A 27,666-nucleotide genomic window follows, 5' to 3' on the forward strand; every position below is an offset into this window, starting at 1 on the left:
CCCGATCTTCTCCCCTAACTTCACTCCAGTTGATCTCAAGTCTGCCAGAAGAGGAACCTGACAAGCATACAAAACGTTAATACGGCCTTGAGATTTTCTGCTAAGTGCATCAGCTACCATATTTGCACGACCATGGTGATAATCAATCGTGCAATCATAATCAATAAGTAGTTCCAACCATCTCCGTTATCGAAGATTAAGATCCCTCTGAGTGAAGAGATATGGAAGACTCTTATGTTCCGTAAAAATCTTACATTTTTCTCTATAAAGATAATGTCTCCAAATCTTCAGGGCAAAAATAATGGCTGCTAACTCCAAATCATGTGTAGGGTAATTTCTCTCATGAGGCTTTAATTGTTGTGAAGCATAAGCAATCACCTTACCATGTTGCATCAGCACACATCCCAGACCATTCAAGGAAGCATCACTGTAGATTTCGAAATTACCACTATCATCTGGGAGTGCTAAAACAAGTGCATGAGTGAGATAATACTTCAACTGCTGGAAACTTTATTCACAATTATCATCTCACTCAAATTTAACCTCTTTTCTAGTCAATCTTGTCAGTGGCATAGCAAAGACCGAAAAATCTTTAACAAATCGTTTGTAATATCCTGCTAAGCTAAGAAAACTCTGTACCTCAGTGACAGTTTGAGGTTGCTCCCAATTCTCCCATATTGCTACCTTTTGAGGATCCACCTGAATACCTTGAGCATATATGACGTATCCCAAAAATACCTTTATTAACTAATTCCTGCAACTGGATTTTCAATTCCCTCAATTCAGCATGAGTAATTCGATAAGGAGTCAAAGACATAGGATCCGTACCTAGAAGCAAATCAATCGTGAACTCCACATCTCGGTCTGGCAGCAATCAAGGTAAATCATCAGGGAATACGTCAGGAAATTGCCTGACTACTCACACATCCTCCACACTACTAGAAGCAACATCATGCAACACCACATGAGCTAAATATCCCTGGCAACCTTTTGATAATAATCTTTTTGCTTTCACGGCAGAAATAAAACAATGCCTCACCCCACTCTGCTCACCCATAAAAGTAACCACAGGTAATCCAGGATGATGGAAAGTAACTGTTTTCCCGTAGCAATCTATATTGGCACTATTATAATGCAACCAATATGTGCCCAAAATCACATCAAAATCAACAATATCTAACGGGATAAGGTTAGCTAGCATAACTATATCATTCACCATCACTGGACATCCTGGATATACACAATCAACATAACATTTCTCCCTTCTAGGCATAGTAAACTCTAAACCATACCCTAAAGGTGTAGGATGAGGTTGTGTCACTTGAGCAAATCTATGAGAAATGACAGAATGTGTAGCATCACAATCAATTAACATTCTAGCAAAGTGACCAAGAATATTTAACGTACCCATGATCAAGTCCAGATTATTTTGAGCATCCTGCAGTGTGATGTTGTGGATACGCCCCTGGGTCTGCTGTTATCCACCACGACCTCTGTTAGTCTGACCACCTCAACCCTGCACACATCGCCTCTGACTAGGCTGACCAGACTGCCTTGAAGATCCTGCACTACTGGAAGTAATCTCTCCTTACTGGGGCTGTCCTCCTTGATACCACTGAGATCCACTAGCTGGAATAGGAGGATACGGTGTATAACCTCCAGAATACTGAGGATACCCACTCTAATAATAAGGATCATGGGAATACTGATATGGTCCTGGAACATAAGGAACTGGGTAACCCTGATAATGGTAAGCACCACCACGACCCATCTGACCATAACTTCCAGAACCTGAAACTTGCTGGATTGGCGCTAATGGTGGCAAGAAAGGCTGCTAAGGCCTCTGCTAATTATGAGGACAACTTACAGCTCTATGTCCCATCTTTCCACATGTAAAGCATCCACTGCTGCCCCGTCTACACTCTCCAAAATGCCTATTGTTACATCTGCGGCATAATGGAACCCTTCCTCTACTAGCATCCCTCTGTCTCTGAAATCTAGGACCCCCAAAAAATCTACCACCTCTTCCCTGACCAGTGGCACTAAAACCACCGCTGGAAAAACTAGAACTAGCTCCATTTTGCTTAAAGCTCTGAGTCTTGCGAGGTTTTTGAGATGCTTGACCTTTACCTTTATCATCTTTCTTCTAATTGCCGTCATTTTCTTCTTCCTCACTCTCACTAGGCATATTCTCTGAATCCTTAATCCTCAACAAAATCTCATAAAACTTCTGGTGAGAAGCACAAGGAGTGGTGGTTGCCATAGAACGCCATTTCTTCTAAGTACCCAATCTGAAATGACAAAGCATCTCAACCGGATTAGCAGCAACTTCTAGATCATAGCGAGACAAATCAGTGAATCTCCTGTAATACTCATTCGTCGTCAGCTTCCCCTGTCTCAATTGAGTAAATTCTTGCTTCTTGCGATCAATATACTCAGGAGGAATAAACCTTTTCTAAAATAATTGTTTAAACACTTATCAGTCAACTGCTTCCTCTGGTGTTATCGGATAAGCCTCGTGTTTCCACCAAGATGCTGGTTCTTTACCTAAGAACCATGTAGTCATCTCGACCCACCTTTCATAGGGAAGATTCCCTTGACTCTGCAACACTCGGAAAGTCTTTTCAAGATGGTCGAGCCACCGCTCTACCCATTCATGACCTTCATTACCCTCAAACTTATCCAACTTTAAATTATACATAATCTCCAAGGGTGTCTTTTAAGGAGGGTGGAGTGCATACTGAATAGCAGTAGCAATAGCTTCCCCCAACTGAGCTATATCGAGGAAACTAGGCTCAGCTAAATGACATGGCTCTCTACGAGGCGGCATAGTTCTCACAGAAAACACCAAAATAATTAGAATAATCACAAAATATGCAGGACTGCCAAACCTAGGCTCTGATACCAACTAACACACCTCGACCTAAATCAAGGCGTGCTGGCCGTTACGTGAGAGTGACGTAACCATGTGCATAGTGCGGAAGAAAAATGATAAAGAGAAATACAAATAAATAAAAACCAAACTACTAACAGTACTAGCTAAGATAGCATGCTAGTGTGAGAGTAAGTGTGAAATACACATCCAGAAGATAAATAGCCTAAGTGCAGTCTGACTAGACAAGTACTAATTAAACAACACCCAAAGGTGATCCTACATTTGTAAAATCTGTTAGAACCACCACAGGAATCCTCGTATGCCACCATTGCATACTCCTACCTAGAACCTGGAAGGGCGCAAAACAGAAAGTGTGAGTGGACAAAAACAAAGCTTTTCAAAATCATTTCATATCTCAAAAGTTCTAACCCCTCGCCGTAAAACTTGTATAATTTCCCAGAAAATATAATATATATCTATATATACCACAAGCATGCTCAGAATAGTAAAATTCACCAATATGCCATGTTAAATATCTCAGCATAAAATATATGTAAGTCAGGTGATATAAATCAATGCAAATGATATGTTAGCCAGAGTCACCTAACGTGACCTGTACGGCTGAATCTAGAGCTCATCCTTCTAGCTAGAGTCACCTAACGTGACCTGCACAGCTCAAATCCACATCTCAACAAATATACCTACACACGAGTCGGAACCATCTAAAGTGGTCTGTACGACAGGACTGGGTGTAAATAAATACGCTTAAGTGTTATGATCACGTGAAGACTGTACGAATAGTCGCAAGTCACCTACGAGTCGGAACCACCTATAGTGGTCTGTACGACAGGACTGTGCACCTAACTTGGATCCAAGATGAGCATATGGTGCGAGAGATGAACATCACGTGAAGGACTGTGCCCTAACTCTGGGTGGGAGCACTAACACTGGGGTGCAGGTTTATGAGTTCTCAACACATCTCACATAATCATCAATCTCACAACCATAATCTATAAATTTACCTGGCACTTACCTATGCGTCTACAACACCAATCATAAATATTTGCAACTACTAATGCATGAGTAAAATAGGCAGATACTTTGCATGGCATTTCAAGACGCTCATTCAAATTCATTTTCTGGGAAAAATACCAAGCATATAGGTATATACTAAAAACCAAAAGCCTACTCACTGGTATGTGAAAGGGTCGTAGCCCCGAACCTCGATTGACTGCGTTCGTCCTAAGGATAGGTCTCAGCTATATGTGAAACAGCTATATAAACGTCAATTTAAAGCACATAAACAAAACTAGCTAATAACTTCTCATACATTGCTCAAATAGGGTGTTTGAATATACCAACGTGATCTACTCAACACCACGAACATCCCCATATTTTTCAATTAAATTTCCGACCTCTCATGCGCCGCCACGTGTCGGCCATGGGCAGGCATGTGCCTGGCACACAGACGAAAACCCTAACGGCGTTAGGGAATATTCTGTCCAAAAATGGAATATACCATTATATATATACCTGACGCCGTCTGCAACTTGAATTTTCGCCAGTTTCTGGAAAAACTTCAAAACTTCATATGTTCTTCAATTCTTAATCAAATTCCATGAAATTTTCACTAAAATGAAGCTTACAATGAGTAGAACAAAACCTTACCACTTTGGGGACCTCAAAACCAACGGAAAGTAGCCTGAAAAACCTTCCATATTCCTGCCAAACCTTTAACTCGCTGACGTCCAAATCACTTCGTTTTTCTTCTCCAAGCTTCGTGAAGACGTTCTAAAGCTTCCTATATAACCTTAAAACTCACTGAAAATTCCATGATCACGATTGCATGAACAGTACCCAAATTAGAGCTCGTGAGAAACTAGGGTTTTCGAAGGTTCTACGTCCAACCAAAAGTATGGATCGACTCCTGAGCTTGCACGGAGTCCAAAAACACCAACCACGATCACGATCTGCTACTGGAAGGGTTGGTTTGAGGTTTGTTCGTACGGGTTGTATGGAAATGGCAAGAAAATTCGAGAGAAAGGAGTGAGAGAGAGAGAGAGGTCAACGGGAAAGGTATGGGTGTGTGTGAGTGTGTGATGTCCAACTGAGTCACCAACCAAAAAAAACAAATCACTCATGACACCAACTCACGTCCAAGGGCAAAATCGATAACATAATTTGGGACGGGCTATCATAGAAAATCATCTTCAAATTTAGGACTGTGAACTTTAATATTTATTTAACCAACATGATGTACAAGACTAAATACAATATGTACTAATATTTGTTTGCTCGAAAAACATGTACTAATTAATATGTTATTTGATGGGCAATTATTCATTGGCAGTTTTGAGATTAAATACTACACTAATGTTTTGCTTTAGGTACATGTTAAAATGTCAACCCTAACAGAAATTTAAGAAAGAATGTGTTGGAATTAATGATACAAACGCCCCTCTATGCTAAACAATTGCTTAGCTCCCATTTTATAATGTTACCAAGTGTCCCAAATAAAGTAATGGCCTAAAACAAACAATAATACCCCATACAAATTATCATATGTTTTTTTTTTTTGGATCACGATCAAATATATATGGTCACTAATTATTATTAGATTCAATATTAAGGATGGAGAACAAATGGACGTAGTTTTAATATTTTAATTTCAACTGATATCAAATTTAGGAATTTTTTTTGGTCATACGATAGATTTGTTAGATTAGGGAGTTGATGGGATTCGAACCTACGCCGTGGTGTAAAGACAACACTTCTCTCCACCACTGTAGTAGAGGACCACTTGCATATGAAATTTAAGAATTGAGTGATCATGAATTCTTAGTCTCACAAGGTGACCAACAATATAACAAATCAAATAAGTAGAAGAATTTGTTTTAAATTTTAATTTAAGAGAGATTTTGGTTTAAGAAACTCACAAATAATCAGAGCTAGCAGGTATGAGTCTTAAGATTTAATAATTATTGTAATAGTTTAAAATTCTCTCCCCTTCCTTTAATTAAAAAAAAAAAATTTAACAAAGGAAAATCTATGACTCTTAAGACTTGATTTAATATTCGGAGTTAGGATTTTGTTTTGACGAGTCACAAGGGCATAACACACTCAAACAAAAAAAAAAAAAAAACATTTTAAAGTGCTCACAATTACCGGTGGCTTGTGTTAGAGTTTAATTTAGATTTGGTTGGTTTGGTTGGAAACCACATAGGCACACACAAAGAAAGTTCAAAGTGGTCACAGTTGCCGGTGGCTTGTTGTAGAGATTTTTGACGAGCAAATGATTTTGTGACGACATTAGTAAAGTGTTTACTTTTTTGTCACCAAGTAAAGTTTACCTGAGGAAGCAACCGTCGTAGATGACACGACCACCGTTGGCAGCGGAGCAGTTGCGAATTTGAGACACAGCAGCGGTGAAGCAAGCAGCACAGTCAGCAGTGGAGAGGTAGTTCCTACAGTGCACTATAGCGTAAACAAGGTTGGAACCCCTGGCCTGCTGTGCCGTCGCAAAGCGGCTGCTGTTGTGCATCAGTTGCGTTATGAGGTCGGAAAATGTGGCGTTGAGGTTTGTATAGAAGTCGGACGCGTTGGTGTCATTGTACTGGCTGCAGCCCTTGTTTAATGGATTGATCTGTGGGTCTGCATCAACGGCTATGATGATCAGACAACTCTACGGCCACCATAGGGTTGTAATTGTTGCTGTTAATAGCATAAACGTCTGATGTATCTTTCTGTTCATCTTCAATAATCTTATACCTTAACTATCAACGATTGAGGGCACATGATGGTTGTTATTTCGTTAGATATATACATTATATGAAGACTGGCAGGTGAGCTTATATATATATATATATATATATTGAGACGAAATGGAAGTTGTTGGTTGGTTTATTACTTAACCATTGGTAAATGTGTTATTTTCCTATTGATGACACATAATTTTGTCTACAAATTTAATTTCCCTAATATTACTCATATATATAGTTATACATCATCAACATCCATGACGCAATGCGTTGTATCTCTATGACGCAATGCATTTGCGATCTCTCTCCACTGCACATAAGCACACATAAATTGGCCCTCATTGGATTAGAGGAAGAAACTTACATGTATACTGTTAGGATTGACTCATATATTTGTTATCTATATGTGTCATGTGTTACAACAATTGAAGTTCAACTTGTATTGGTGGTGTGGCGTGGAATTCTTCAAAGAGAAGATATGATTTGGCTGCCACAAGCATGGTTGAAAGCAGGTCTTGACTTTGTGGATTTGCAGAGAAAATTTTTCACACTATCTATTAATTCAGTTCGAAACAACACGAAATAACGCATTCGGATCAACACATTAGCTAATTTGATCATTATTGGGGTTCTTAACAAGTTTACGCGCAAGTAACTTGTTTCAAAGAAAAAAGTTAGTTTGTTAAGTTTAAACTACTAAAAAAACCTTACTACAATACCCATAGTGTTTAATCTCACTTATAAATTAAAATATTTCAAAGCACATACAAAATACCGAAGTAATTTAAAAACACCAAAGCACATTAAAAAATTCATAATAATTAATTTACAAGTGTGAAAAATGTGAAAAAAAAAAAAAAAAAAACAAACAAACGCTTGTGTTCGCATCCTCTACGTTTTGATGATGGATACATCATCATTTGAATTTTTAAAACCCTACAAACCGTCATGAACAGACTACTAAAATAGTTTCAAAGAGAATGGAAATAAAGTACTTGATCTTCCTAGAAAAATTGAATTGAATCCTGTAGGCTCTGATCAATGGAGGAGTTGCCTTATCGTGTACCCATTTGTTTAAAGAAGGCGAACTTGCGGCAGGATAACATGTTTAGGTTATAAGGCGGAATTGCATTGAGGAAAGCTCTTTCCAAGCATGCCAATTTGACAGAGGCACACAGTTGCAATTGCAAATGTTTTAAAGGAATGAATCAGCTCCTTTGAGAATTTAATAAGAAAGCTATTTGGGAAATTTGGACACATAACCAAAATTTGAATCCCATATAGAATTAAAGCCACCCTTTTAAGGTTATGATAATTATAACAAAAATTTGATATGAAAGTATTATATACGCCTAAAAGGTTTTCCAAAAAAAATTGAACTTGACTTCTTTCTCCTCCTCCTCCATAGTCCACCATAGATCTCTTCCTTTTCTAATTTGGTACTTCTGTTTTGCTCATACAATCAGACCCAAAGAAATTGACGTTTTTGTTGTTTGCTTTTGAAGTCACAAGTCTGGAGGATACACTTGGAAAGAAACAAAATTGATTTGGGGATGGGTTTTCATCGCGTCTCGCTTCATTTTCTTTCTGGTTTTCTCTATGATGCCGTGATATCCAAGCTTTTTTCGCCTTTAGATAATCCCTTACCAAGTAAACATGAGCAAACTACATTTGGTACATAATTGTATACTTGGCTTTTGGTTTTCATTTGAATTCTTAGAGATTGCCAGCAAATCTATGCTGAAGGGGCAGTTTGCCCCCCATAAACATGATATAAAGGAACAGGATTTTAATTTTTGGCAGAAATGAAGCTTTCTAGGATGCCACAATTTGTGAGAAGCTAAGGGTTATCTAATTCACGATTTAGCCATGTCCAAAGAGAAGCCAATCAAGTGGCCCATCGACTTGCACGAGCTGGAATTGGATCGGAATAGGAGGTGATTGGGTTTGAGGAACCTTCGGATTTAGTTGTAGATGCCTTGTTAGAGGATAGTGCTATATAGCTTTCTTTCGAGTATTTGATGTATTCGGTGGCCCCTTCTTTCCTTGATTTCGGGTTGGTAAACTCGACAAGGCCTTTTCAAGGGTCACTCTCTTTTATTCTACTATCCTCTTGTCATGGCTCCTTATTCTCAATAATATCGTATCTTTTATCAAAAAAAATAAAAGTTTTAATTGTATTCGGGAGGTGTATATTATTACCTAAAGATGAAAGCATAGAAGTTTTGTTTTTTGGTTTTTCTAGAAAACATTTTAAGGGTGCATGTATTCGTACTTTCATATCAACTTTTGGTTATAATTATTATAAACTTTAAAAGGTGGTTATAATTCTAGTAAAAGGATCCCCGCCGGATCCTTTTCCTAAGGATCTTAGGGATTCCGTGATTGCAACCGTTCATCATACATTATCTGGTCAGTTTTTGTTAGGTACTATTTATATTTAATTTTAATTTTTAAATTTAAAAAAGATATCTAACCGCACGATGCACGATGCACGATGATCCAGATGTGACGACCCATCCCTGATTTTCCATGTAATTTCATTCCCGAGTGTGTAAAATGACGTTTATGCCCTTATTCGCAAAGTGGAACCTGACGTGGACGTAGTTATTCGGCTTTTAATTTATTTTTCTTGTTATCGTAATTAAATAGTACTCGTTGTTACGAATGCGTGAGCGTGAGTTAGGCCCGAATCTGATTTGTAACGAAGAAGTTACGTTTAATTAAAGTGCGTTAACAACGGGTAGAATTGTATACATGTGCTTATTATTTAGTGTAGGAAATACTATTTTTGATAAGGAGATAGATTTCGTGTACCTTGAATTATACAAAAATCTAATCACTTTCTCTCTTTAAAAAAGCGGTCCTGTGACCTTATCTCACCAACCAATTATTTCACTTCCTACACTTTCTCCCCTAATCAGACACCCCCTCTCTTTTTGTACAATTAGAAGTCTTCTCTCTCTCTCTCTTCTTCTCCTTCTCTCTCTATCACCCCGTGTGTCTCTCATCTCTGCAACATAAAGACCCATCATCAAACCTCATAGATCGGACCTTAAACCACTACCATCGTACTCTCCACATCACCATGACTCCATCCGTACAAACCAATTCTAAAATGATTGAGTTTTGAGCGTCTAACTCGGAGCAACTCGGTGCTCCGACTCGGGTGAGAATTCTCCAACAATTTTCTGTTCGAGTTGCAAGGTTTTAGGAAGTTTGGAAACATCTATACAACTCCATGGAGCATTATCCTAAGTTTGAAATGGAGTCAATGTGAAAACACACGATTTTGAGACGACGAAAATGGGTCCGAGATTTTTGAGGCTTTTTCAGTCCATTTCCATCCACTTTTTGGACTTTTGAAAGGTACATTCTTGTTCTTGTCTTCCTAAGCTTCATTTCCATATAAATTATGTCGAAAATGGTTGAGAAATGAAGAAGTTATGAAGTTCCAAAGTTTTTACAAAATTTGGCTAAGTTTTTCCAGAATCCGGCGAACCAGACGGTGGCAGACGACAGAGGACAATAGGAGAAGAAGGGGAATATTCTGACGCCGTTAGGTAAAGTTGTTAGACTTAATGGAATATTCTGTCAAGAATTTTTAGAGATTTTGCTTCATGTGGAAGATTCCAAAAATGGCCCTAATGATGATGATGAATATGATAATAGTAATATTCAGAAGAATAACAACAGTGGGCAGTCATCATTTGGTCCTCGAAATACTCAAAATTTCAAGAGAAACAGTAACAGTTTTAGATCGTCTAGCGGAGGTTCAAATTCCAATACAACTCGAAGGGGCGGTAGATCCACTGGCAATTCAAGTTTTTCAGAATCAAAAGAACTTCAACAATTTCGGTGCACAGTTCTGTCACATGTGAAATAATTGCCACTACGGTGAATGTAAGAGGGGAAATAATGAATGCTACACATGCGGTCAAATGGGGCACAACTCTAGTCAATGTCCTCAGAATCAGAAAAATCAGCCTCATACACTAGCACCTACAGTTCCTTTACAGCAGATTCCAGACCTAGTACCTACCAGCAGACAGGTTATGATGGTGTTTTTCACTGACAGGGTGATATATTTAAGTATCCGGGAGCAGCATATCATTACCCAGCTGACGTTCCATATAACCAGGGCGACTATCAGCAGTACCAGGGAGGTTATACTGGAGGACGATATCAGAATCTTGATGTAGCTTCTAGCAGTGGCAGCTCGGGTAGGCAGACTAACCAAATCAACTAGGGTCGAAGTAATCAAGGACGTTGCAATCAGAATCAGGCAAACAGAAGTCATGGAGGCAGATAACAAGTGTAGGGTCGTGTCAACAACATTATCATACAAGATGCTTAGAGTAATCTCGACTTAATCATGGGTAAGTTGAATGCCAGCTAATCTTGTTCTCTTGGATATCGTTGATTTCGAAGTTATCTTGGGCACGGATTGGTTAGATTACAATTAGGCCATGTTGAATTGTCGCCAGAAAATTGTTACCTTTCATCAACCAGTCATGCCTATTGTAACTTTTGTCGGCAAATGTAGTGGTATGAAACACAGAGTTATCTCTGCCATGAGGGTGAAGCTAATGTTGAGAAAAGGTTGTCAAAGCTACTTAGCTCACGTAGTGATGACTGAAAAGACTCATGCTCGTGTGGAAGACGTTCGGGTAGTCAAACACTTTCCTGATGCTTTTCCTGATGATTGACCTAGCCTACCACCTGATCGTGATGTGGAGTTCACCATCGACCTAATTTTAGGTACATACACCATTTCTCTAACTCCTTATCATATGGTTCCTATGGAGTTGAGAGAATTAAAAAATCAATTGCAAGAACTTGTTGATAAGGGGTTTATCCAGCCGAGCACTTCCCCTTAGGGAGCTTCAGTCTTGTTCATGAGGAAGAAAGACAAAACGTTGAGACTATGTATCGATTACAGACAATTGAATCGAGTGATGATTAAAAACCGTTATCCAATGCCTCGTATCGATGATATTTTTATTAGCTTCGTGGTGCTTATGTTTTCTCGAAAATTGATTTAAGGTCCGATTATTATTAGTTGAAGATTATAAGTGATGATGTTCCGAAAACAACCTTCTGAACTCGATATGGTCATTATGAGTTTCTTGTGATGCGATTCAGATTAACCAATGCTCCAACAGCTTTTATAGACCTGATGAATCAAGTATTCCGTTCGTACCTTGACAGGTTCGTAATTATCTTCATTGATGACATTCTGCTGTATTCCAAGAGCAAGGCTGACCATGCTAAACATTTGCGTTTAGTCTTAAAGAAGCTAAGGGAGAATCAACTATATGCTAAATTCAGTAAATACCAGTTCTGGCTGAATCAGGTGTCATGCTTGGGACACGTGATATCAGCTCAGGGTATTCTCGTAAATCCTTAGAAAATAGCAGCAGTGAAAATTTGGGAGCAACCATAGATTGTCACTGAAGTACAGATTTTTCTTGGTCTTGCTGGTTACTATCGACGCTTTGTGAAAGATTTCTCAGCCATAGCACTACCTCTAACAAGGTTGACCAGGAAAGGAGTTAGATTCGAATGGAATGATGATTGTGAACGGAATTTTCAATAGTTGAAGTATTGTTTCTGTCATGCACCTGTTTTGGCATTTCCCGATGACAGTGGGAATTTCAGGATCTACAATGACGCCTCTTTGAATGGTTTGGGTTGTGTGCTGATTCAATATGGAAAAGTGATCACGTATGCTTCATGACAATTAAAGCCCTATGAAATGAACTACTCTACTCATGATCTTGAATTGGCAGATATTGTTTTCGCTCTAAAAGTTTGGTGGCACTATCTTTATGGGGAAACGTGTCAAATCTTCACTGACCATAAAAGCCTCAAGTATATCTTCACTAAAAAAGAACTTAATCTTCGGTAGCGTAAATGGATGGAATTGATCAGCGATTATGACTGCACTATTGAATATCACCCTGGCCGTACGAATACTGTACCAAATGCTCTCAGCAGGAAATCTCACAGTCGACTCAATACTCTTTATGCATGTCATGTTCCTCTTCTGATCAATCTAAGATCTACTGGAACTGTTTTGGGTGTGAATCACCAAGAAGCCCTACTAGCCAACTTTCAAGTCAGACCATTTTTATTAGATCGTGTTCTCGAAGTTCAAATGAATGACTCAGAATCTCATGAGTTAAAGCAAGCAGTGTTGAATGGCAATATAGGAGATCATAGAATTCGGAGACGTGATGGCATGTACCGAATGTATGTAACGAATGTGGAAGAATTGAAGAAAGAAATTCTCGATGAGGCACATATCTCAGTTTATGCAATGCACCCCAGGAGTACTAAAATGTATTATACACTCTGACCTTTCTACTACTGGCTAGGAATGAAAAGAGAAATTGCTGCGTACGTGAGTCTCAGTTTGTCAGCAAGTCAAAGCGGAAAGAAAGAAACCATTCGGGCTACTACAACCACTTCCTATACCCCAGTGGAAATGGGAATATATCATAATGAATTTCGTGTACAAGCTGCCTTGTACGTGTAATGGCTATGACGATATCTGGGTAATTGTTGACCAGCTTACCAAGTCAGCGTATTTCTTACCTGTTCGTGAAAACTACCCGCTAAGTTCTTTGGCCGAACTTTTCGTCTCTGAAATTATTAAGTATCATGATGTTCTAGTTAGTATTATTTCTGATTAGGACCCCAAATTTACTTCAAAATTTTGGGTAGCTTTTCAAGAAGCTCTAGGTTCGAAATTACTCTACAGCACCGCCTATTATCCCCAGACCAACGGACAATTCGAGAGAACTATCTAAATGCTAGAAGACATGATGAGATCTTCAGTCTTGCAATTCGAAGACGAATGGCACAAGCGCTTACCTTTGATAGAATTCGCCTACAACAATAGCTTTCACTCCAGCATTGGTATGTCACCATTTAAGGTGCTATATGGGAAACCTTTTCGTACACCACTGTGTTGGTCCGAAGTCGACGAAAGGGTTTTGGTGGGCCCTGAAATTGTAGATGAGACGACACAGAATATCCAAATGATAAAGGGTAATCTGAAGGCAGCACAGGATCCACAAAAGAGTATAGCAGACAGACATTCGACACACAGGGTATATGCGGTGGGAGATTGGGTATTCTTAAAGCTGTCACCATGGAAGGGTGTTGTACGTTTCGAGAAGAAAAGAAAGCTAAGCCCCTATTACATTGGGCCATATCAGATCATTGAACGAGTCGGTGAAGTTGCTTACCAACTTGATCTACCTCCAAAATTGTCAATAGTGCATAATGTGTTCCACGTGTCCATGCTACGGAGATACATCTCTGATCTATCACATATGATTCCTCCTCAGCCGTTAGAGATTAACCCAGATTTGACTTGTTCGTATTGTAAAAATCTTATGGAGAAACTACTCTGTTGAGGAAGCTACCTGGGAGACAGAGGGGCGTATGCAAGATCTTTATCCATGTTTGTTCTTTAATTATGATCTTCAGTAGTGTTGAAATTTCAGGGACGAAATTTTCTTAAAGAGGGTAGGTTGTGACAACCCATCCCTAATTTTCCATGTAATTTCATTCCCGGGTGTGTAAAATGATGTTTATGCGCTTATTGGCAAAGTGGAACCTGACGTGGACGTAGTTCATTTATTTGGAATAAATAAACTGCTTGCTAGTTTTCCTGCTCTTTTTGGAAAACAATTAGCCAAAATTACTATGAATTTTTGTAAGTTTTTGGTTGCAGAATAATACTGAATCACGTGGTTATAATTTCACGCTGAATGCATTGTTTGATGACATTGATTTTAACAACTACGATGGACTAGTAATACTAAGAGGGCGATCTCCTGAGTATCTTGCTATGGATGCATCGGTTGTAGAATTGGTGAGAAAGTTTTCTAACTCCAAAAAGCCAGTTGCTGCTACTTGTCATGGTTTATTGGTCCTAGCAGTTGCAGACTCGATTAGAAGGCGGAAGTGCACAGGGTTTCCGCCTGTGAGACTTGTATTGGTTGCTGCTGAGGCTCACAGGGTAGAAACTGAGGACACGTCGTCATGTGTTTCTAGGGTTACATATGAAGGTAATCCCGAGTTCATTAGCCATTTTGTGAAGGCACTGGGGGTCAACATAACTGGTTCGGATAGAAGGATCCTGTTTCTCTGTAGGGTAAGTTGTGTTTTCATTTATTAATCTTTAACGTCATAAATTAAGACCGTAACATTATGCTTCACGTTATTTAACTTATTTACATGTAGGACTTCATGAAAGATTATGAGATAACTGTGCCTTTTCAATCCCTTTAAGCTCTGGGATGCGATGTCAATGCAGTTTGCCCCAAAAGGAAGCCAGTGATATCTGCGCCACTGCTGTCCATGATTTTGAAGGGGACCAAACCTAAAGTGAGAAACCAGGCCATATTTCGTTTTAACAACTGACCTTTGACGCTCTAGATGTCTCAAGTTACGATGCTCTTGTAATCCATGGAGGTCAAGCTCCAAAGTATTTGGCACTGAATGAGAATATCATTGCGATAGTGAAACAAATTATGGAAGCCGGGAAGCCAGTTGCATCCCTCAGTCATTACGGTGGTGAAATAGATTTTAGTTGCTACTGGTGTTCTGCAGGTGTGGTTATTGACATAAGCTTTCATTTAAAACGCAATTTCCGCATTAGCAGTCAGACTTTTGTTTCCTGAAATTCGATCAAAATTTCCGTTCTTTTGATTAGTGGTTAATATACTTAATTTCACGCCCTATTAGCATGTCATAAATGTTTTAGTTGGCCACGCTTCAGGGAAAGAAATGTACTGCATACCCAGCAGTGAAGCTCAATGTGATTCTGTCGGGTGCGACATAGTTGGAACCTGATCCCATAGATAGCTGCTTCACTGACGGAAATCTGGTCGCAGCAACTGGGTGGTATCATTCTACGTCCAGTTCCACTGTCCTAGGTTAGTTGTTAATTTCATGTAATATATGTAAAATGTGTCACAAATGTTTAAGGTGTCTTCATCATCCCCCACCTTTTAATGAATCAGGATTTTTCACTTGAGCCACTGGAAGAGGAGTTTAATTTAGCAAAAGGAATATTGTTTGGACCTAAAATTATTGGGTTGGGCCGAGTATGGAATTGTTCTCGGCCCATAAGCTTTGTTCGAGGATTTCTACAAACCAGCCTGTTCATCAGCCGCCTAACTAAAAGTCAGCCAAGCCCCGTTTGGAAAAGAATATTCCAGATGAATAGGAAGTAGGTGGGCCCTGTTGTGAAGCAGATGAATGAAGTGGTTAAGTCCTGATGCAGTAACGATTTTCACCAGATAAGGATACCGAAAAATGGAAATTAATGTGGCCTAGTAAGAGGTTAAATTCAAAATCCTAATAGAAGTGGGATTGGCCGAGGTAAGATGGATTAGGGTAAGGAGTCCTAGTTTGAGTATGGTTAGGATTGGGTTTTGCTGCTATAAATAGAGAAAGGACGGTGCAATTCAAGGACCTCTAATTCAACACACAACTGCCCTGCGCAAAACCTCTCAAACATCTTGAGATTTTTTTATTTTCTTTTTCCCGCCGACACATCTTTAGTTTGGATAAACAGCACTGTGAAGGCAACCGGCGAACACCTTCAGTTTGGATAAACAACACTGTTGCTGTAGAATCAGCCGACCGAGGAGCACCTTCAGTTTGGATAAACAGCACTATGTTGAGGCCGACTAGTTACCTATCCAAGTCTCGGTTGAGAAGGGTTTTCGAATCCTTATTGGCAGAGGTCATCTTATTAGCCTTTTCGACGAAGTAAAGTGTTACGAGTTACGACATTCGGCGCATTAAACGCCGAGTGATTTTATGATTGGATACTCCCAAGTGAGTTTCAGAATTCGACATTATGAGGGCCGAACCACATTTACCATCAAGACACACATTACCTTTGAATACTTGTGTCCATATAGTTTGGTGTCGATTCGACGTGCTTATACTCTCACGAATATAATCATCGTGATTGAATCCGACGCCGACGATTCATGAACTTCGCAGAACTAGCAGCCTTATCTTCAGGCTCGAGAATCCAAAGGCTGAGATTTGTTCTTTCCTCGACCGCAATCGCAAGATAAAAAAGTCAGCAACGCGCTCAACGCAAGATCAACAAATTTTACTCCTCTGCCGAGCTCGGCCGACGAGTTAGCACGCCCCGCATCAATCGAATGATGTAGTTAACTTATTAATTACTCGGCCTGCGCGCCACATAGGCTTTGTAATTTTTACGATCAACAAATATATACTGGTTGGTAGTAGCTCTCCCCGACATTCTCCACTTCACTTTTATGTAAATAATATAGTTTTATTAGTTATAAACATGAAGAACAAACAAACGTGCTTTACAAGACAACCAAGTGTGAACATAAAACATAAACTCCTGAAGCTATGTATCTTAAAAACTTCATAGTATTGAAGAGAAACAAATTACAAAATCAAAGCCCGAAACACCAAATAAAGTAAGAATCGAAGAAAACTTTCAAATTTTTATGTACAAGAGTTGCAAGATTGGACTCCATTCCCAATAGGTTAGCATTTAACGACCTGAAAGTTGAGAAGTAGATGCAGTGGCATTCGATGTGGAAGAACCATTAGAGGTTGATGTCTCTCCCTGGACTTTCTTATCAGAATCGATAAATACAGGCCTAGTAAGCGACCTATTTTCCAAATAGTTTGTGCCTTTGAGTAAAACAACAATTTCAGACATTGTAGGCCTCAGAGCAGGTGATGATTGAGTGCACATCAAAGCAATCTCTATGATTTTTTTCACATCTTCTGGTTTATAATCATTTGGGTCCAGGGTTGCATCGACCAACTCCACGTGCGAGCCATTCTCATACAGTTTCCATGCCTAGTCAATAAATTGTGAATAAAAGTAAAAAATTTACTAAACAGATGTAAGCAACACGTGATCCATTTCTGATCTCAATGGAATCTGAGAGAAGATATAATGTAGAGTTTGGAAGTTACCTTTTCAAGTAGAAATTCACCCATAGCATCGGATTTAACTTCACTGCTCCTTTGGCCACTTATGATTTCAAGGACAACCACGCCGTAGCTATAGGTATCCGCCTTTTCTGACAATTGGCCATGAATTGCATATTCAGGTGCCGTGTATCCCCTGTCACACAAGATGGAATTGTTAAGTTGCTCTAGTGTACCGGCCCTACATAGCAGATTCATAACATTTCTGTTTATGGACAGAAAATGTGAGTAGGTTAATAGACCGGTATCAATATGGGTGTAACTTGCAGAAGAATCCCGAATTAGCATAGTGCCAAAGGCGGAAAAATGAGGTTCAATAATCCCAAAACCTGCAGGGTTTGATGCTTGGTGGGAAGTGAAGTAACTTACAATGTTCCTGCAAATCTGGTACTGAGATGAGTCTTATCATCTGGTAAAAGCCTTGCCAGCCCAAAATCTGCAATTCTTGGCTGGAAACTATCATCCAAAAGGATGTTGCTGGTTTTTATATCTCGATGTATGATGCATACATGGAACTCCTCATGTAAATAGGCGAGACCCCGAGCTGTGCCGATGATTATATCAGTTCTTTGTTTCCAGTTGAGAGAGCCTTTTCTTGGACCTATTTCCCATACAGAATTATGTCTTTAAATGAACAGCTTAAAATAAAATTCATATATGTTGGGAGTATATATGTGTATGCATGCATTTATGCAGTTCCTTATCATAAATTTAGAGCTAGCTGGGCTAAAGGCCTAAAATTACCAAATAGGAATCTGTCGAGGCTGCTGTTTGCCATGTATTCATATATGAGAAGTAACTCTGGTCCTTTGCTACAACATCCAAGAAGACGAATAAGATTGCGGTGATGAACATTGCTTATAAGCGTGACTTCGTTTTGGAAATTCGCCTTTGCCCTGTCGGATTGAAGTACAGCTAGTTTTTTCACTGCAACTATTTTACCATTGTTTAGAGTTCCCTGTCAAAAGATTAGGTAACATTGAGACTATGTTTTTAGAGGTGTAATTAGAGAATACTCTATGGAAAACATTCGTGCAGGATCAAAGACTTAACATTACGGATTTCCCTTTTTACGAAAACTTTATGCATGTTTGTATCCGAGGAGAACGGACTGTATTAGACTATACACTGGACTGGACATAGTAGCTGTATTAAACTAGATTGTAGTGTTATTTGAAGACATTTCGAGGTCTTTAGCAGAAGTTAAACATTGTATAGCTCTTTGCTAAGTACGAATGCAATCTAGTTCTAGACAGTGCCAAACAAAGACGACTAGTCTTTATTAACTTCACAAACACAAATACTAACTTGATATACGAGCATAATCATGTCTCTGAATTCTGTATTTTGCTATTTATTTTACCTTGTAAACATCTCCGAATCCTCCTTCTCCTAGTTTGTTTTCTTCACTAAAGTTTTTCGTTGCTGACTTCAAATCTTTGTATTTATAATTCACTGGTCCTTGCAACTCGGTTGCTCCCAATATGTCACCTCTATGATCCGCCATGGGCTTTCTTGAGAGTTTAAAATAGAGAAGAAATCCAACAATGAGAAGAGGACCTCCACCTCCAACTGCCACTCCAATGATGATGCCTTTCTTTCTTGAATTACCTCCTGCATGTGTTGTTAGGATTATCGAGTTAGTTTGATGAAGGAATGAGTGCTGACATGTCATTTGGTGAACAAATTTGACAACCCTAGTAATATTGACATACATATGGAAGGGTGTTCTTACCGCCTTTTAAGAAGGGCGCGATGTTCATAGTCTGATTATCAGAGAAGAAAGAAGTACTAGAGTACCGCAAGAAACAACCTGCGTCAACCGCCCTACCATCGGTATCTGGAAGGCAGCTTTGTAGGTTATTGTATGCCACTTTCAAGCAATCTTGGCAACCGATCTTGCTAGCTGTCTCGGCACATTGTGCCACGCCGTAGACGGTTACATTTCCGCTACCACCACTACTAACAACTTTGTTCCTAGTTGCTGCAAAGAAACCGTTGATTTTAGGTGTTGCAAGCTGAAGATCTACTAGCAGTGACCCAACAGCTGTAGTGAATGTAGTGACCTGTGATGCAGTTATATTTCCACAAAGCCCTACATTACCAGGAAGGGTGGTCTGGTCATAGAACCCTGCGCTCTCGTACCTAAACCAAAGCATGTATCAAACTTTAAAATATTTTGTTTGGATAGTCAACATTTAAACCTTAAAACAACATAGTCATGGTGGAAATGGTGGTAACCCATCTTTCTAACGTAGGACAAGTATAGGGGTTTCGAGGAAACAAGGATAGAACATGGGAATCATTTAATCAGGACAACGGAATCACTCACGTAGTTAATTGTGAATTACTCACATGACAAAGCCAAACGCTTAATTTTAGAAAGTTGAAAGTACTCACTCATTTCAATTGCACAAAGAAAATATAATTTTTTTAATTAATCAAGCATGTCTTAAACATATATATTGAGTCTTTTAAATAGAAAGATTACAATATATTGGTAAGATAGATATTTAATACTAGGATTATAGTTACTAGGCACCTAATAAAACATAACTTTGAAATATGAAAAGCCACAGACAATCAAATTTAATATACAAATATTTATTGACGTGCACTTCATCACATTTGATCTTAATCCAACAGTAGAGTACAAATACAACAACAAAAGTTAATTGATCACTCATCATTGGATTAAACCCGAACGGTTGGTGACGACCATTTCTTTGGATCATGAGGTCTAGGAGAACAAGATTGTAAAACAAGTGTATCTGGCCCCTTAAACCCATTGGTCTAGTTTGGTTGGTATATAGGATTTGATTGGGATAGATAACTATTTTTAAGATATGAAAGAAGAAACAAAAAATTTATAGTCAACTTGGAGGTAGGAGATCATTCAATAAGAAAAGTTATCCATTTATCTAATCCTGTTCTAATCTCCTCAAACATTAAAACAAGTGTATCGGCACCTTAAACCCTTTTTGTTTGGTAAGGCATGAGTCTTAAGAGCTAATATATATATATTTTCTGACGCTTATGGTAAACTTTTCTCACCACATGGCTAACCATGAACATGACGAATATTGTTTTCAATTTAATTATTTATTACTAGGTGTGAAAATTGAAATGATTATCAAACACACTATTAGTATTAGGTGCATTAATGGAAGGGACTCCTACATTTTTTTTTTCTTCTAAGAATTGTATGAATTACAAACTATTAGTATTGGAAGCTTTAATGGAAATGACTCTTACAATTTTTTTTTAACCAAAAGCATTCTAATAATTTTATTTAATAAAAATGACAAAAAGAATAAATACAAATGGACTAAGCATAATAAAACCCACTCTTTAGATTTATTTAGGTGTAAAGCATCTCCAAAACAGTTAACATACACTACTTTTTGCTAAATTTGAAGTGCTACTTAAATTTTTTTAGAAAAACTAATAAAAATGGTTTGAAAATTTTGAGTTTTAACGAAAATTGTGACATCCCGTCCCGGAAATATCGAAACGCACATTGAAATTACAATTTTACCCTAATTTGTTTGTGTACGTTAAGTGTTGTGTAGTGTGGTGTTGTAGGACCACACACACTCACACATCACCCTCACTCTCCCGGGATTCCCTCCCTCATTCCCTCACTTTTGTCACTCTGTCTCTGTCTCTCTCTCTCTCTCTCTCTCTCTCTCTTCCTCCCCGAGTTCATCTTCTTCTTCTTCTTCATTCTACTTACGGACACACACACAAACCAACTCAAACCTTCACCAATCAAGAAACCAATTACACCATTGAACTTGTGAGGTTGTGAGGAGCACAACCATACCAATTCCAGGTAAGAATTCGAACGTTTTCACGTCGTTTCAACAATGGCCGAATTATGCACTGTTCATGCAAACCTAAACTAGTGTGTTTTTGGAATTTCTAAGCTTGTAGATGTGTTTGTGAGGTCCCAAGGAGCCTCGGAGTGGTTCGTTGGGTGAATTTGGACGTCACGATCGTTGGATGCAAAGTTGGCCGAACTTTGATCGTTGTTGCAGGTATGATCTAGCAATTTTTAGCCCTTGAAACTAGTCTATCGTGATTCTACTAGTCCTAAGCTTCATTTTGGCGTTTTAATCGTGAAAAATGGTTGAAAAACGAAGGAGAAAACTAAGTTTGAATTTTTCCCAGTTTTCCGGCGCCGTCGCCGGCGCCGGAGGCTCGCCGGAGAAGAAAGGGGAATATTCCGTTAAGTCTAACGGAATATTCCTAACGGCAGTGACGAAATCTGGTTAGATTTAACGGAATATTCCTGACGGCGTCTGTTGACACCGTCAGTGTGCAGTGCACGTGGCCGCGCGTAGGGCCGTGCCTTGGCCGACGCGTGGGGGCGCGTGCGTGGTCCAAAAAATTTTCTAAAAATATGGGTGTGATCCTGAGGTTGTGTAGATCACGTTGGTATATTCAATTGTCCAAATTGAGCAATGTATGAGAAGTTATTACGAGAAGTTGCTTAGGTGCTTTTAAATTAACGTTTTCGTAGCTTTTTCGCGTATAGGTGATTCGTTTTCCGAGGACGAGCGTACACACTCGAGGCAGGGGGGCTACGACCCTTCTAATTATCAGTGAGTGGGCTTTTGTTTTCCGTATATACCTATATACATATTAATTCCCAGAAATTAAATAGAAAAGGTTATTTGTTTTATGCCATGCATCATATGAATGTTGTTTACGCATCATCGCATGTATTAGTAGTGGCATACATATATATAAATGTGTATTTGGTGCTGTGGACGCACAGGTAAGTGCCAGGTAAGCGGTATTCATGTGGTTATGCAATCCTGTTTATTATGCAATAGTAGTTTGAAATGCTTAGAGAGCTCATAATCTGCACCCCCGGTGTTAGTGCTCCCGCCCAGAGAGGGGCAGAGTCCTTCACGTGATGTTCACCTGCACCACACGCTTGCCTTGGATCCAAGTTAGGTGCAAGCCTTGTCGTGCAGACCACATTAGGTGGTCCCGACTCGTAGGTGACCCGCGATTATTCGCATAGTCTTCACGTGATCGTAGCACTATAGCGTATATATTACACCCAGTCTTGTCGTACAGACCACGTTAGGTGGTTCCGACTCGTGTGCAGATTCAGATGTTGAGTTGAGATTGGAGCTCTATATGCAGCGGTACATGTCACGTTAGGTGACTCCCGGCTGCCAGATTATATGTTATTGATGTGAATTACGCTTGAGCATTTATATTTGATTATGAGATTCTGAATGGCATATTTTGAAGCATGAATGGCATATTATGGAGCATGAATGGCATATTGTGGAGCATGATTGACATATCTATACATACGTATATATGTTCATTTTCTGGGAAGTATACAGGTTTTACGGCGAGGGGTTAGAATGTATTTTGCTAAAGAGTTTTCAAAGAACTTTGTTTTTGCCCACTCACGCTTTTGTTTTTGCGCCCCTCCAGGTTCTAGTGGTCTAGCAAGTTCGGTGGTTTATCCCAGAGGGCGTCCCGGCATTTCTGACAGACACTCACCATTGTAGGGTCACCTTCGGGTGTAAATATGTCGTATCTTTTCCTTTTGGACTGTTGTAGATTTGCTCTGAATTGTGTCTCACATACACTAGTACTTTGTATGCTATTAGGTTTTTAATTATTCGTACTTTTATATTACTATATCTTAATCGCTTCCGCACGCGCACATGGCTACGTCACCTTCGTGTGACGGCCAGCACGCCCTGATCTCGGTCGGGGTGTGTCAAAAATGATAAAAATAAAGAGTAAAATATATAGTATAATGATTAACTTTTTAATATAAAAATATAATTTTTCATTAAAATGAATAGTACCAAAAACTTTTCATTAAAATTTCCAAATTTCTTTGGTCCAACAAGGTTAACAAACTTAATCTTCAAATTTGAGACCTTCGTTTTATTCTCTAAATCTAGATACTCTTCAACTCACTTTTCAATTCCATTATTAAAATCTCTCTCTCCTTCATATGTTAAAAAATATATATATATATATATATATATATATATATATATATATATATATATCTTCTTTCAAATGTCTCTCTCTCTCCCCTCCATTAAATGAATAAAATATTGGAATTTTGTTTATTAGTAAAATAAAATATTAAAATTTGTAGAACCTATTGGGATGCAAAACTGTGTAGGAAGTTCCGGTAGGAAAAGGCTCCTCTCCAGATCTTTTTTGTGGGATTCGAGAGATCAATTAATTATGGTGGTTCATAATACATCGTGCATTCAATTTTCGTTATATATTATTTATATTCAATTTTAAATTTTAAATTTTAGATAATTTCTGACCGTACGATGTACAATGAACGATTATAATTGATTGATCATCCGGATTCCCACAAAGAGGATTTGGAGAAGATCTTTTTCCGTTCCAGTATTCAAATTGCCACACAAGTCAATAAATATAAATGCAGATGGTCTAAATTATGAGAGTGTTCATAAAAAATGTTATACATCTGTCTAGTCCTAACTCATAATTAGGTTGCATTATTTTAAGTTAATAATGATCCCCACCCCCTTGTACATACAGAGATGGATTGTGCCCTTCCCTTTCCATACCCTCCTCATTCCTTCCTGTTTTGTACAGTCACGGTTAAGCCACGTCAACATTTTATTTTAATTTTTTTTATAAAAATAATAAGATCAAAAGTAAATATTGACGTGACTTAACCGTGACCGCACAAAATAAGATGGCATGAGTAAGGCATGAGGTGGGGAGGGCAGACAATCCATCTCCTATACAAACTGGTCAATAACTAAGGACATAGATCCTCTTCAGATCCATGCATCTTAATTTTAAGGATCCATCAATTCAGGTCATTGAAATTCGATCTAACGGCTAAAATTATTATAACTTTTTAAATTAGGTCTTCTATTTATAGTCATTGCATCAAATTTCAATAGTCCAGATTGATAGATCCCTAAGATTAGGATGCAAGGATTCGGAGAGGATCCATGTAAAATAATTGAAACTTGTTTTGGTCAGCCACCATCATTCCAACTTTTTGTTAACCCGATTGGACCAGTTGCGGTAATAGTTGCCCTTTGAAATTTAATTCAACTAAATATATATTATCTGAGTCATATGATATTTTTAACTATTTAGAGCTTGTTTAAAAGTATTTTAAAATGATTGAAAGTGTTTTTAGAAGAAATATTTTTTGGAATTCATCATTAATAAAAATGTAAATAAATCAAGACACAACCTGACACACTCCGACCAAAATCAAGACGTGATTGTAATATCCCACATCACCTATGGATGTGGATCTTGTCAGCCTTATATGTATATTCTCATCTCTAACTAGCACGAGGCCTTTTGGGAGCTCACTGGCTTCAGGTTCCATCGGAACTCCGAAGTTAAGCGAGTTTACGCCAGAGTAATCCTAGGATGGGTGATCCACTGAGAATTTCTCATGTGAGTTCCTAGAAACAAAACCTTGAAGGCGTGGTCGGGATCCAAAGCGGACAATATTGTATTATGATGGAGTTGAGCCTGAAATGTGGTGGGGGCCTAGACCGGGATGTGACACAACCTAATTCACTATAAACATTTCCAAACAAGCCTTTAATTAAACAAATTAACTAGAAAATGCGACTAAATTTATCACAAATGTCTGAAATAAGAAAAATAAGTGTGTTTGGTATTTGACTACCTTAGTTCAAGTGCGATGTTTGTGCGCATTAAAAATGTGGGCGCCAGCAGTTTTGGAGTATAAAACCAGGCTGCCAAGACAACGACTATATATTCTCCATCTTATAGATTTTTTTTTCCTTTCTAAAGTCAATGAATCTTATCTTTATATACAGGCGTTATTAGAAGTATGGACAATATTTATTTAAGCAACATGATGTTTAGGACTAAATACAATATGTACTAATATTTCTTTGCTCGAAAAACATGTAATAATATGTTACTTGGTAAGCAATTATTCATTGGTAATTTTAAGATTAAATACTAATACTAATGTTTTGATTTAGGTATGTGTTATAATGTCAACCCTAATAGAAATTTAAGAGAATGGTGTGGAAGTCAACGATACAAACGCCCCTCTATGCTAAACAATTATTTAGACCCTAGTTTATAGTGTTACCAAGTGCCCCAAATAAAGTAATGGCCTAAAACAAACAATAACACCCCATATATTGTAACTAATTAATATTGGATTCAATATTAAGGATGGAGAAGAAATGGACGTATTTTTAATATTTTAATTCAACTCGTATCAGATTTAAAAATTGTGTAACCATTAGTTCTTTGTCGCACTATGTGACCAAGAGAATGACAAACCAAATAAATAGAATAATTTATTATAAAATTTATTTTAAGAGATATTTTGGTTCTAGACACTCATAAATAACAGAGTTAGCAGGTATATTAGACTTAAGACTTGATTTAATATTTGGAGTTCGTGTTTTTGTTGATAATTGAATTATTACTCAAGTGTTTATTTCTTAGTTGTGACACATAATTTGATTTGCAAATTTAATTTAAAATTTTGATCTTCATACCATTATCATATTACTAATTGGAACGTTTACTTTTTGTGACAAGTAAAGTGTACCTGAGGAAGCAACCATCATAGATGACACGACCACCGTTGGCAGCGGAGCAGTTGCGAATTTGAGACACGGCAGCAGTGAAGCAAGCAACGCAGTCAGCAGCGGAGAGGTAGTTCCTACACTGCACCATAGCGTAAACAGGGTTGGAACCCCTGACCTGCTGTGCCGTCGCAAAGTGGCTGCTGTTTTCCATCAGTTGCGTTCTGAGGTCGGAAAATGTGGCGTTGAGGTTGGTATAGAACTCGGACGCGTTGGTGGCATTGTATTGGCTGCAGCCCTTGTTTAATAGATTGATCTGTGGGTCTGCATCAACGGCTGTGATGATCAGGCAAGTCCATGGCCACCATAGGGTTGTAATTGTTGCTGCTAATAGCATACACAGCTGATGTATCTTTCTGTTCATCTTCAATAATCTCTGCTTATGCCTTACTCTACGATTAAGGACAAAGGATGGCTTCGTTCATCAAAACATAGATATACATAATATGAAGACTGGCGGGTGAGCTAAAGTATATATTGGGGCCAATGGAAGCAAGGACAAGCTAAAAGAAAATAAATAAACTTGATATATTTATCATCATCCATGACTCAATGCATTTGTATCTCTCTCCACTCACTCCACATAAGCGGGCCCTCATCGGATTAGAGGAAGGAACTTACATTTATACTAGTGGGTGCACTTTTCTCACAATCTTTTGATGTTTGCAACTTATTTATCATCGTTAGATGAGTTTAAATTTTAAAAATTTGTGTTTATCCGCTACATAGTGATGCCCTTCTTACAAGCCTACTATAAGACTTTGTAAAATAATACAAGAATTTACAATATTGGGGTATCACAATAATAATTTCAATTATGCCGGCGAGCAAACTAGACACCAACGAAGGGAGGAGCTGAGTCGGGTCCAAACTATAAAACATATGAGAAAGTGACTGGCAGATGTATAAGTAATGACATTTATGTAATTTTTATTTAATTTAGATGCATTCGGGTCCTAATTTTTTTGTCAAAATTAGGATAAATTTGCTCTGTATTCCTAAACTTTGTTCCTTTTTTCGTAACTTCCCAACAGCATTTGCACATCATTGAAAGCAATTCTATTCATAACACATAAGATTAACAATTTCTGTTTATTCAGTCCAGTCCGGTCCAATGCTGCACAACAAACACAAGATAGAATTCTCACAGTTCAAACTTTAGTCCATAGCTTTGTTTAATCCATGGTGCCAGTATGCCTTTCTTTTTATTTTCTTCTTGTCCAAGTTTCCTTCTTAAATGATGTATGTGTACACTGTACATTTAATAATTATGGTGATTTAATTGGGTGTGAACTATGACGAAGGACTTCAATATGAGGCGAAGCTACTGTGCCTTGTCCAACAAAGGTGGCAACATCCTTGTGGGCAGCTA

General features: G+C 38.4%; 1 protein-coding gene and 1 pseudogene across 1 annotated transcript; one reads left to right on the forward strand and one right to left on the reverse strand.

The window, feature by feature from the left end:
- The window catches only part of LOC137740777 (protein DJ-1 homolog D-like), a 27,411-nt pseudogene extending 11,819 nt beyond the window's left edge, over window positions 1-15,592 (forward strand).
- A 1,352-nt stretch (window positions 15,593-16,944) lies between these two features.
- LOC137740339 (cold-responsive protein kinase 1-like) lies at window positions 16,945-26,785 on the reverse strand. Its single transcript, XM_068480200.1, has 7 exons — window positions 26,258-26,785; window positions 19,388-19,797; window positions 19,016-19,266; window positions 18,397-18,610; window positions 18,022-18,253; window positions 17,638-17,788; window positions 16,945-17,518 (listed from the first exon to the last, which is right to left on the reverse strand). The coding sequence occupies exons 1-7, from the start codon at window positions 26,656-26,658 to the stop codon at window positions 17,204-17,206; spliced, it is 1,974 nt and encodes a 657-aa protein (XP_068336301.1). The 5' UTR covers window positions 26,659-26,785; the 3' UTR covers window positions 16,945-17,203.
- Window positions 26,786-27,666: the final 881 nt, after the last annotated feature.

Source organism: Pyrus communis, chromosome 7, assembly GCF_963583255.1.
Source record: "Pyrus communis chromosome 7, drPyrComm1.1, whole genome shotgun sequence".
Taxonomy (NCBI): Eukaryota; Viridiplantae; Streptophyta; class Magnoliopsida; order Rosales; family Rosaceae; genus Pyrus; species Pyrus communis.

What these genes read in the sequence shown, in the direction of transcription:
- LOC137740339 (XM_068480200.1), bottom strand. Translation starts at nt 26,658, where the DNA reads ATGAACAGAAAGATACATCAGCTGTGTATGCTATTAGCAGCAACAATT. An exon ending in CGCGCCCTTCTTAAAAGGCG is followed by an intron (nt 19,267 to 19,387) that starts GTAAGAACACCC and finishes CAACACATGCAG; the next exon opens with GAGGTAATTCAAGAAAGAAA. An exon ending in CCTCGACAGATTCCTATTTG is followed by an intron (nt 18,254 to 18,396) that starts GTAATTTTAGGC and finishes TATGGGAAATAG; the next exon opens with GTCCAAGAAAAGGCTCTCTC.